At 40.5% G+C, this 13,135-nt stretch overlaps 1 protein-coding gene across 4 annotated transcripts in view; it reads left to right on the top strand.

Annotated features, from left to right (window-relative positions):
• Ankrd44 (ankyrin repeat domain 44) overlaps positions 1-13,135 on the top strand; it is a 300,455-nt gene that overhangs the window by 143,601 nt on the left and 143,719 nt on the right. For all 4 annotated transcript variants that reach the window (XM_069995713.1, XM_069995712.1, XM_069995714.1 and 1 more), the window contains exon 3: positions 11,832-11,910. In XM_069995713.1, coding sequence (XP_069851814.1) covers positions 11,832-11,910 — 79 coding nt within the window. The remainder of the gene's footprint in view (positions 1-11,831; positions 11,911-13,135) is intronic.

Below are 13,135 nucleotides of genomic sequence, written 5' to 3'. Positions count from 1 at the left end.
AATATGGAAAGTCCTGCTCAGCCTGGTAGGAAGTGCAGTAGCTTCTCATCCTCTGAACTCAATTTCCTATGAACTCAGGGTCTTGCCTGTAATGACAACATGTCAGAGCTGGGGTTCTCCCAGCACACCTCAGCCACTTTGGGAAATTCGTCCTAGGAAATTCTTGAAGGATTGCCTGTGACCCTGCTTCCTTTCTTGTTCTTCCTTAAACATGAGTGGAACTGCTCCCTGATGCCACTCCCTTCATCCCTGTCCTGTAAGAAGCAGAATTCTCCTTATCCTTATTCCGGGCCTTCTCTGGCCTAATAATAAATGTTACCAATGGCTCTTTCTTTTTTTTTATTGTGAAAATACTGTACAGAGGGGTTACAATTACATGGGCAAGATAATGAGTACATTTCTTATCAAGCATTGTAGCCTCCTCCTTTGTTTCCCCTTCCCATCTCCAATGGCTCTTTCTAATTTCAATGACTCTGTTCCAGTATCCATGTTTCTCATGACTGGGCATATTTCACACAAGTAGCTTCATTTCAGAGGGAGCCTTGAATCATTTCATGTACATGTTGGGGGCCAGACAAGGATGACATACATGGTCCACATTTCTAAAGATCTCAGTGTCCTGGTTTGACTAGCCACTGGCTTCCTAGGAACTGGCATTTTTTAGACACCCTTTATGTCACATTCATGGCATCTTCTAGGTCTCACTATTGTAGGTGAGTTGTGATAGAAACCGGAAGTGCACAGCTGGATGTCCTCATAGTATAGGGCTGGTGAGCATCACTGATGAGCAGCGATCCTTGTGACTTCCTGTTAACATCTTCAGAGCAATCCTGGTTTCCTCCCTGGGTAAAGTAAGGTGTAAATCATGCCTATGATTGATAGAAGGCTGAAGGGTTGAGATTGGAAGCAAGGCCAGCTTCTTCCCCTCCCCACCCCCACCATTTATGGTGGGCTGAAGGGGCTGCCTCTCTTCAGTTAAGCTTAGGGGAGGCTAGTAGCCATGAGCAAACATAGTGCTCACTGGATCCAGATCCTGTCCATGGCAGTTCTCTGTCTCAACACAGAAACCTGAAGGCACCCTCATGTAGGCAGATCGTCTTCTTTTTGGGGTACAAACTTTAAGAAAGAATAAGTCTAGTCATACAACTTTGAAATTGCTCCAAGACATCTATTGAGTGTGGGCTGTATACCAGATGTGGTACTACTTTGACTCAGACATGAATAATTAGACCCCACCTGTCTGCATCCCAGTTCAAGTGGGTGGAGGCAGAAGAAGCCAGGGCAAGCAGGCTGTTGTGATGGTCTCTTCACAGAAGCCTATAGTATAGAGTAGGAACAGTATGGTGGAAGCCAGAGAAGTTTCAGACAAAAGGATTCTCAGACTTAGTGCAAATAGACTCTTCTAAGAGACTCCAAGACTCCAAGCCAAGAACTCTCTGTTTTAAGATAAACACTGTCTTTATGACAAATGTCCCTGCTTCTCCAGGGAGCCATTTTGTGCCATGTCTGAAAACATCATACCATCCATCTGAAACTTGCCTTTTGGACAACAGGCACTGCTGCCAGTCGTCTTGGCAGAGTAAAGATGCACGGAAGGTTTTACAGCAGAAGGCGTAAGTAGTTCAAAGGTCATAGGGCTTTGTAGGTGTGGTCTTCTGACATCCAGAAAATGAAGTCCAAACTCTTGTCATTTCTAAGGTGGGAAGGGAAATCATATCAGAATAGTTGTGCTTAAAATGTAAGTATATCCTCTTGGGAGTGTGACCTAAGATGAACATTAACTTGAAGATTATGGAGAGGTAAATGCCACATAAGAGTACATTCTATGGTCTAAGGCATTTACCTAGCTGGCTTACTAATGGTGACTGAGCATGAATGAAGCACAGCAATGACTGTGGGGCTAGTATGTAGCTGATGGCTGATGGAGGAATAGCCATGAGACTCCTGCAGAGTGTGAGCTGACCAATGTCCCTATCTAGAGGAAGTGGACATTAATGTGCTAGAGAGATGGGCCTGCATCTGAACAGCTTGAGGTCAGGGTGCCTAGAAAGGGCCCTTGGAGACCTCAAATCTAGAGCCATCAAGAGCTAATGGCCCAGGAGCCTCATCTCTAGGAACCTGTTTTTAGTCATTATTTTATAATCCCATGGAAAAATCTATTTGATTTTACATACTTTAATATGCAGATCACTTTCACAAATCATTTGGTATATAGAACAAAATACATTTAAACTCATTTCCACGAATGTGTAAGTTCAATAGAGAAAAGATAATACTTGCCAGCAAAGCCAGTCAGAAAAAAAAAATATAATGCTTAGTACTCTCATGGATTGTTACTTCTCTGTGTCATCTTTGGGGTTGAGATTTTGTAAGGGAAGGCCTTCTTCTTGCCTTCTCTATTCTTCTAGAAGTCTTCTTAGAAGCCAAATTGTCATGAGAAGAATCTAAGGAGCTCTTAACCTATTGAGGTTGGGTTAGGGAAATGACCTCGGAAGTCCAATTTCATGAAGGTCACATGCATTTCTAGTGATCTTTTTCCTGATGCTTGTTCTCAAGGAGGCATAGTTTATTGAGATTGCCCTTGAGGTGAAGAGATGTCTCTCCTTTATCTCCAAGAACTGTGTTGTGAGACAATCCCAGTTCTAGGACCACCCATAATCAGCCGTTTTGCAGTCAACCTCACTAAGCAGAAAGCTCTATATAGGAACCAATGTGTGTTCATTTGGCTTTCTGTCCTCGTCTCTCAGTTTAGAAAGGGCACACTTCTATGCTTTCATGTTTGGTGTTAGAGAAATTAGCCCCTGGGTTATCTATCCAAAGACTTTTACAAGTCTGTCTTAGATTTACCTCTAAGTGACTAAGGAGGGGCCTTTGTTGATTATGTGTTTTGGGGTATAAAATTCTCTTATTGTCAGAAGTACTTGAAGATGATATGGCTTGAGGAAGCCTGCTTCACAGGTCTCAGATTAGGGGAGGAGAAAAGGGGGGCAACATTCAAACGCCCAGGGAAGCTCCCAGCTGCTCAGTTTTTAACCAGATCTCTCTGTGCTGAGTTACTGAGGTAGAAGGAGAAAGAAGGCTTCAGAGAAAGAGGGATGTAGAGCCACTGATGTGTAATATTTTGGGCAGTCCTCAGAGAAACAAGAGATAAAGCGTTTGTGTTTAGTTTAAAGAGCTAGATTGATAAGTGAAATGAACCCCAAGATATTGACACAAGAGATCTTTCTTTGTTGTTGTTGTTTCAAATGTACTATGTGATTTTTTTTTTTGTTTCCTTTGTATGTTCTTCCCCCTATGGTATACCCACAGTGGACATTGTACTTGACTTTGGTGTCCTTCATCTTTTAGATACATTTGTCTAATTTGGGGAGGGGAAGGGGAATAACAAAATGCTGAAACAAGGACACAGGATGACCCATTGCAACAATGACAGTATATTGGAAATGAACTTTACAACTTCACAGGCAGAGGGGGGAAAGGGAGGTAGGGGAGGGAAGGGATAGTGGGAGAACAACAAAGGAGGGGCTAACAATGCTCGACAAGAAATGTCCTCATTGCCTTACTCATGTAACTGTAACCCCTCTGAACAGCATCTTAACAGTAAAATAAAATAAAGAAGACAAAATGAAGCAGTAAAAAAAGAAGCACATTTTTTTTGGTCCGGTCGTGGGGCCTGAACTCTGGGCCTGGGCGCTGTCCCTCAGCTCTTCAGCTCAAGGCTAGTACTCTACCACTTGAGCCACAGCGCCACTTCCGGCTTTTTTTTTTTTTTTGCTTATGTGGTGCTGAGGAATCGAACCCAGGGCCTCATGCATGCAAGGCAAGCGCTCTACCACTGAGCCACCTTCCCAGCCCCAAGAAGCACATTTTTATGAATATCAAAAAATAAAGAGCTAGATTTAATTTTGAAGGTGAAACTTATGATGAGATTTTTTTAGATAGAGAAATTGTGCTATTGTTTCTCGTGCAGATGGATGGATTGAAATGCTAACTAGGTAATGGGTGGAAATAGCATGGTGGAACTCGAGGGGGCAAGTTTGTTGTTACCCATGTAGAGTGAGGACTGCAGCCAAGGAAATGCCAGCTCTTTCTTTTTCTTTCTGTGTAGTTGAGATGAGGTCTCACTATATTGCCCAGGCTAGCCTTGAACTTCTGCATACATGAAGGATGAACAAGATTATAAATCTGAGATTTTCTCAGACAGTGTCTTGAGGAAGGCATTGATCCATCTTGGTATGTCTAGGCAAACATTGCTTGAGTTTGCATTGAAAGCTGAATTAAGCAATACAAAGAACTCCACGTATCACTAGAAAAGAAAGAATAAATGAATTCAGTAATGGGTAAAGCTGTGCTCACACAGCTTGCAGCTGAAGAAACCAGAATATACCATGTTGAACACATCATATTGACAAAGGAATGAAGCATAGCACATCAAATATTGGCAAGGGCATTGAGAAAAGGAGCTAATAGTTGACTGGTGGGAATAGAAATTAGTAAAACTATTTCTAAAAGCTACTTGGCAATACCTAATAAAATAGAATACATATATAAACTGTAGGATCAAGTATTGCCTTTTCTTGGTATCTGCTCTAGAGAAACTCCCTCCACTTATGCTCAGAGACCATACAGAGATAGGAACTGGGACACTGTGTGTAACTGTGAAGATCTAAAATCAATCCATCTTGACTGTTTTTATCTCTGTCTGTCCATGTGTGTTTGTCTGTCAGTATCTATCTCCCTGTCTCTCTCTCTCTTTCTCCCTCTCTCTTTTTCTCTCTCTCACACACACATTCACACACACACACACACACACACACACACACACACACACACACACACACACACACACACACACACACACACACTTTCTCTTTCTTCATTATTTTCTGAACTGTTTGCATTGTTGGACCATAGCCCTTTAACCCTGAAGGCAGTTTTAAAAGTAGACATAGAAAAATGTGAACATGTTGAGTTTTGCTGGAGGACACATGTAAGTTTGACACAGAATTACTTCTAAGTATTTTATGAGGTGTTAAAAATGGAAGGCAAATACAGAGATTTTTGCAAAGAAACATAACATTTATTTTCTTTCCTTTCCCTTTCCTTTCCAGTTCCTCACCTTAAGACCCAACATTCTTCTCATGTTGAGTCTGTGTCACTTCAGTCAGTGGCTTTGGCTCTTCTCATGTAATTTGAGACAGTTCCCAGGATTCCAGTTTGTGTTCAGTTTCTTCAGACATCTACTTGTCTGGTGATCTCTGTTTAATTGTGCACGAAGCTCCAGAAGCCCTACTTGTCAGTTGTTCTTTAGGTGCTTTGAGTTGAAGGGGACTGTGGGTGAAGATGGGAAATTAACTTCTGTAGTTCATGAGCTTATTCTCCTAATATTGCTACATCAGTCTGCCTTGGTATGTAAGCTATTCATATATAGAGTAGAGTGGTTGTTGTATGATACATATTTAGAAGACAAAGTAGAGCATGCACTTCTAGCTGAGAATTTCCAAAGTATGTGATAAAGCAATTCTTAATTTTCAAAACAGACACTTGGGTGCGCCTGTCTGTCTACACAGTATTTTTAGCGTCAGAACAGCCTTTCAGTCCATGTCAAACTCACTTTCTGTAGGAATACTTAAAGTTCCCTATTTGCTTTCATCTGCTTCTTCTTTGGTAAACAGTTGACTCAGAAACTTCCTCTGCCTGATCTCCCTACAGTGTGCTGCAAATGTTGCTCTCCCCAGCTGGCTATGTGTATCTTTGGCTATTCATAGAAAGAGAGGGCTTAGCTTTCTATTTCCTACAGGAACCTGGATCATCTCTCTTCTCTTGTGTCTGAACCTGTGTGAAAAGGGCTTTCTGGAATTGGAGGTAGGAGGTAATGGAAAAAGAACAATCATTTGAAATTATGCTCATGGACCAGTACTGGTGCGTTAGTCTTACTGTGATTGCATTTGTGTTATTTTCTTCTTGTATCTGTGAGTGTTCTAAAATCCACATAATGGTCAATCACAAGAAACCACCTGGATAAAAGGTGGGAATAGATGCAAATGGCTTGAATGTTTAAGCCCAGCCATTTTGTCTGAATGTTATGCTGGGCCTGGCCTGGTCCCAATTAGAAAACCTAACATCCTTCGCATGTTGAATCTGTTTCACTTCAATCTGTGAATTCTAGCCTGAGATTCTAATTTCCATCCAGGAACTACCCCAAGTCATCCTGTAAGACCTAGACCATGTTCTGTGACTGACTTGGAAGTCTGATCCAGGTTTGCCAAAGTTCTTAGGTGAGCTGGAGCCAATAGGAACTGTATGGAGTCATGAGCAAAATACCTTTATTTCCCATGTCAAGAGAGATTAATTAATTAATTAAGTCTGTTGAGACTTTCTGTCCTGGAAGTCCATAATTAGATGAATCTGGCAAAGAATTTACTAAGACATTTATTATCCTTGATAATTTTCACAAGTCCCTTGACATCATAAATGTAACTATTTTCTACTTCCCTGTAATTATTTTTGCTGCAGTATCTTAAATTTGGCAATTGGTATCAGAACTAGATGATTACAGTTATACATCTCTAATATCTACATAGTGTATCTGGCATAGTATAGCTTCTAGGTAAATGTCTATGTTAGAAAACATGGCTGAACGAGTAATCGCTAAGTTACCATACTCATTTGTTCCTTCTTCCTTTTGACTTCCTCTAGCTTTTATCCTTTTTAGGCCACAGTTAGGTGATTTATAATATAATTTGCTAGTTGTGCTAGCACTGCTCCCAGCATCCCTTCCTTTGTATATATTCTCCTACCTCTTTTTTATGTTGCATGGGGTCTCACTATTTCCTAGGCTGGCCTTGAACTCTTGGACTCAGTCCTCCAGCCTCTTGCATTCTGGGACTACAGGTGTGTCCACCATACTTGGCAATTTTGTTTGTTTGTTTTTTTAATAAAAGTATGTTTCCTTCACTTAGGCTTTGCCTTTCATGTCTTAAGTAGTTTTAATTACTTTGCCTAATCTCTATATGAGTCTATTACTATCTTGGGAAATATATTCTTAATCATCAATTTGATGTCTGGGGTAAGCAAATTGATGCTTAAGAATTAGATGCTCAATGCTTTGCTGGGATTAAACTCTTTTTCTAAATGAAGATAATGAGACCTAAGAATACCATTGTATAATGTGTATATCCCTGGTGGGGCTGTTTTATGATTAAGTAGTAGAATGGATGAAAAGGCATTTTGGAAAAAATAAACTAAAATAAAAGTACCTTATAATTATGTTAGGTTTGTTTCTTTTTCTAGACACTCTAGGGTTCACATTGCCCTAACTCATTGTTATTTGCTTTATTACCATCATTCTCTTTTCTTCAGAACCATAACCTAACTCCTCCTTTTATCATTGCATGTCCTACCCCCATTATGGTAAAATAGAGTGGCCTTCTACTTGGGCATCACAACCTTCTGGCTAATTTGAACTTATTAAACAGGGTATTATTGTTACTCTGTCATTTATTCTTCAGCTCCTGATCCTTATCCATCTTTGGGGTTCTTAACTAGCAAGTAGGTATGAGCAACTCTCCGTCAATAGTAGAAACACATTGTTAGTTTGGGTTAAGGTCTGAAGGGTACTTATGATTGATTTTTCATAACCCACTGCTTCAGTGAACTGAATAGTTTCTACTGTAATACAGGTCCCCTCTGCCATTACTCATTTGCCATGTCTCTTTTTATTTATTTATTTTTATTGTGAACATACTGTACACAGGGGTTACAATTACGTGGGCAAGATAATGAATACATTTCTTATCAAGCATTGTAGCCTCCTCCTTTGTTTACCCTTCACATCCCTTCCCAGTCTCTCCCCCCCCCCCCCACCAAAGTTGTAAAGTTCGTTTTCGACATGACAACTTGTACTTCTCATTGTTGCAACGGGTCCACCTGTATCCTTAAATGACTTGTTTTTCCCCTTCCCCTCCACAAATTATACCGACATCAAATATAGTAAAAGCAGGGGTTATACTGTGGGGGAGGGACATACAGAGCAACAAAGAAATAATCTTATAAATGCATTAGAAACAAATGCATGAAAGAAAAAAACATTTAAATACATATCTAAGGGTTCATTTTCCTAACATCACATTATCTGACCTTTTCTGCTTGACTCAGACATATACTAGATATTGCAAATAAGGGAAACCATGGGTCCTATGTTTCTTTGGGCCTGGCTTACTTCACTTAATATAATTTTTTCCAAGCCTTTCCATTTCCTAACAAATGGGGCAATGTCATTCTTTCTGATGGAGGCATAGAATTCCATTGTGGATATATACCGTATTTTCTTGATCCATTCATCTACTGAGGGGCATCTGGGTTGGTTCTATATCTTAGCTATGGTAAATAATGCTGCAATAAACATAGTTGTGCTGGTAGCTTTAGTGTGGTCTTGTTTGTAAACATTTGGGTAAATGCCCAAAAGTGGGATTGCTGGGTCCTAGAGGAGCTCTATGTGAAGTCTTTTTTTTTTTTTTTTGTCGGTCGTGGGGCTTGAACTCTGGGCCTGGGCGCTGTCCCTCAGCTCTTCAGCTCAAGGCGAGCGCTCTACCACTTGAGCTATAGCGCCACTTCCGGTTTTCTGGTGGTTTATTGGAGATAGGAGTCTCACGGTTTCTCCTGCCCGGGCTGGCTTTGAACCGCGATCCTCAGATCTCAGCCTCCTGAGTAGCTAGGATTACAGGCGTGAGCCACCAGCGCCCGGCCTATGTGAAGTCTTTTGAGGAACCTCCATACTGCTTTCCCAAGTGGTTGAACAAGTTTACACTCCCACCAACAATGAAGTAAGGTTCCCTTCTGTCCACATCCCCTCCAGCATCTGTTGTTATTAGAGTTCTTGATGTTAGCCATTCTAACTGGAGTGAGGTGGTATCTCAATGTTGTTTTGATTTGCATTTCTTTTATGTCTAGGGAGGTTGAGCGTTTCTTCATGTGTCTATTTTGCCATGTCTCTTAAGGGGAGTGTCAATTGGCATCATTGTCCAAGAGGCAACCGGAAAGCTTCAAATGCATGTTAGCAGCAAAGCCCGGATTCATTCATATCAAGAATTTTTACTATGTGATCTCACAGAACACACCCTTTTAATATTATAGGAACTTTTGTTTGAACAAGCTGTGTCATAGAAAGGATATAGAATCAGCAAAACTAGTCATATAATGACAGCCCAATCAAATTTGCAAGGCAGGGAGAGATGTTGAAAATTTTTTGGCTTTTAATTTGAGGGCAGGTTTTCAAACATCATTGCCTTTGCTTCAGGTCAAATGAAGTCATAGTTTGGGCTGGAGGAGACCTTGTTTAAATTGCTTGGACAAGGTTGAATTTGCTGAACCAAACTCTGGATCTAATTCAATTCAAAGAAGAGCATGTAATTACATAACTCTTATCCTCAAACCCAAGAGTAAAAAAAAATTAACTACAGTAAAAGCTCAAAGAAAATATGAAGTTAAAATGAAAACTGTAGGAAATACCAGTAGATTAAGTAGAAAAAATACTCGTGTTTAAGTCTGGTCTCAATAATTTGTGTAGATTATTATGTAAGTTAATATACCTGCTTCTCAAGTTAGCAAATATATTTTCAAGCATTGAATCAAAGACAGAATGATGGCGCTATTAGAATTCATCTTGGTTATATATCTGACTGAATTCTCCCGGCAATCCATTATTTTATAGTGCATGACTGTTCTGTTTCCATTTATCCAGAGTAATTACTTATAATATACATAGACAATATAAGTTTCTAGCTAATTCAAACTCCTCTTTTTATCTACTTACTGTTAGTTCATCCCTTTATAAAACCATTTACCAAGTCTTCTAACAAATGGCTGGCTTGAAGACCAATTCTTGTTGTATTCCCTGCCTGCCATCTGCTTTAGTAATAGTGAGTCACAAAATGCCTAAAAGCAATAGTGTGAAAGAGACAGAGGAAAAGAAGAGGACATGTGCTGTGAGAAATAAGAGTACTAGCCTCAGGCTAATTAAGTGAAAATAGGGCCAAACCGGCTGGCCAGCAGGTGGCTCACACTTATAATCCTAGCCACTTAGGAGGCTGATATCTGAGGATCTCAGTTTGAAGCCAGCCCTGGCAGGAAAAGTCCATGAGAATCTTATCTCCAATTAAGTACTAAAAAGCCAGAAATAGAGCTGTGGCTCAAGTGGTACAGCATAGCCTTGAGCAAAAAATGTTTAGGGACAGTGCCCAGAATCGGAATTCAAGCTCCAGGACCAGCACACATACACACAAAGTGAGAATAGGAATGCTGATTCACATCAACAGTGAACCCAAGCATCTTGAAACTAAAATGCATGCTGGGTGTAGGAGAAACCACAGAGCATACAACATTTGTTTATCATTGTCATGGGACGGTGGATAGTTAGGTTATGGAGGATGCCATTTGTGTGGACTAGCCTGCTCAGCCAATCTATGCAGAAACACTGCCATGCTGCTTCCATGAGGATAATCTGATCTTTACCTAGAGAAAGTTTGAGTCAGGAAGGGGGAAGACAGCATTACCTGTCCTGCGGATGACAGTCATGGAGGGCTTGCTAGGCATGAATACTGCATACCCCAAATCCTCTTATTGGTTCTTTAAGATAGATAAGATCACTGATACTTTATACGTGGGTAAGTGATATTTTCCCCTGTGTGTTGTCATGCTGCCTCTCAGCATATGTTAAGTGCTTGGCCAAGGACTTAGGAGTGTGACAGTCAAGGTCTCCCATAGCTGTACTAGATCCCTGTGGTATCTTGAGGAAATTCCTTAATCTATCTGAGCCACAATCTTCTCATCTATAAAGCAGATCACAGATCTGCCTTAGATCTCAGTGTAAATATCAACATCCTGAGAAAGGACCGACTCCCAATAAAGAAAGGCCATGGCTCACTAATATCTCAAGTGAATAGCCTATTCTCCTCACAATCACTTCATCCCATTTTGTTTTAAATTTTGTCACCATCTGAAGTGATCTCACATGTCATTTATTCCCACTGGTACTCCCTTTGTCACCAGAACTAGACTCCTGGCACGGAGCAGGCATTCAGTATGCACTATGTGAATGAGCAGAGGTCTAGGTAATAGTTGATGAAGATAGGAAAGGAAAAAGAGCTGTACTCCTGTCTAATGTTCTTGTAAGCAATTAATTCTACTCTGTTGCCTTAGAAAGAAAATAAATCAAGATAAATTGGAGAGGTATGAGAAACTTTTGTGTATATGCCAATATTGGGGCTTGAGTTCAGGGCCTGGGCACTGTCCCTTAGTTTTTTTACAAAAGGCTACTGCTCTATCACTTGAGCCACAGCTCCACTTCGGGCTTTGTTTTTTGGCAGCTCATTGGTGATAAGAGTCTCTCATGGACTTTCCTGTCTTCCTGTTCAGGCTGGCTTTTAATCTGACTTCTCAGATCTGTCTCCAGACAAGCTGGGATTATAGGCATGAGTCACCAGCACCCAAGAAACTTTTCTTTTTTTTTTTAAACAAACTAAAGGTTTAGAAATAAATTGAAATTCATCACCCGGTGCAGGATGGTCTACCTAGTACCTGACCTGGGCTTCAGTGAAAAGAGTAGGCAGGCAAAACCAAACATAGCCTCAGAAAATGGAAAACTTTGTACAGGTGACAGGTGTGCTTAGAGAAAAGTATAACCAAGAGTCCTCTGAATAGGTGTTTTGGCCTTCAAGCTCATTCCACAAGCATTAACCTCGGAGTGTGTAACATGCACTAATTATGCCTACAAAGGACACCTCCATCAGCCAACTGGCCTGCTGTGTAATCTTTGACATTGTTTGTTTCAGGATTCGGAGAAACGAACTCCCCTTCATGTGGCTGCATTTCTGGGAGACGCAGAGATCATTGAACTCCTCATTCTGTCAGGTAATAACCATTGTGCTGAAAACACAACTGCAGGTAAAAGTTTAAACGACCACTTTATTAGATTGACTACATTAAGCCCCAGAAACAATTCTGTATTGTGCTTATGGAAGTTTATTCAATCGGCAATTTTATTTATAAGTGAAAGGCAGTAATTGTTATAACTATTCCAGTAAAGTCTGGTTGGAAGTCTGATTCCTGTATATCTAATCAGGCCCAATATTTTAGACAAAGTCAGTACATTTGGATATGTTTTGATTTTTTAAAAAAATTATATGAACTACAAAGGCAACAAAATAAAACTGGTTTATCGTCTACTCAGACACATTGTATATGTACTCCATGTAGTTTGTGTACACTGTAAGTAGATACTGTATTCATCACGCTATAGCTCTGTTGTAAGAGTTTGTTCATTGAGTGTGTATACTCAATGTGTGTTATAAAACAGCACCATGTTTGCTTGTGGGTACAAGACTGACCCACTCTGTGTCATGAAAGTAGGAAGACAGGGAAGGGAAGGGACCATATCAGTTTCCAAATAGAGCTTCCCTCTGAGTGAGCAAGTTGAGTAAGAAATGTCTTCAAAGGAGGGCATAAAAAGGATGACTACAACTCTATAAGATGAGTAAATATGATGCACCTGTTCAATCTGGTCTGCACATACTAGTCTTTGTGATATTCTTGTTTCTATCCTATGTATTTGAAACATTACAATGGATATTTTTGGGGCCAGTTCTGGGGCTTGAACTCAGGGCTTGGGCACTGCCCTGAGCTACTTTTGCTCAAGGGTAACACTTGAGTCACAGTGTCACTTGTGGCTTTTCCTGTTTATGTGGTACTGTGGAATTGAACCCAGGGCTTCATGCATGCTAGACAAGACTCTACCACTAAGCTATAGTCCCAGCCCATACAATGGATTTTAAAATGCTAATGTGTAGTACCTCTCACCAAACAGGTTTTTCCCTTCAGTGTTTGTAGACAAATCCGTGGAATGACCCGGAGCATGTGAACAAGTGTTATTTTGAGGGTAATAAATATAGACAAACTGTCTGTCTTTCTCCTGGTTTTTGTTTGGGGGAAGATTAAAATCTGGAGGGAATTCCTCTGTGGACTAAAGGCCTATAGTAAAATCTGGGCTTTGTTTGTGGTAGTAAAGGGAAACTGAAGAATTCCAAAGTAAGCAGTGCTAGGTAAGAGCTGATATGTGTATTTGTGCAGTTGAGGACAG

The sequence above is a fragment of the Dipodomys merriami genome, unplaced genomic scaffold (genome assembly GCF_024711535.1).
Source record: "Dipodomys merriami isolate MVZ:Mamm:240054 unplaced genomic scaffold, mDipMer1.0.p SCAF_49, whole genome shotgun sequence".
Lineage (NCBI taxonomy): Eukaryota > Metazoa > Chordata > Mammalia > Rodentia > Heteromyidae > Dipodomys > Dipodomys merriami.
This window is presented reverse-complemented; position numbering and strand designations above follow the sequence as displayed.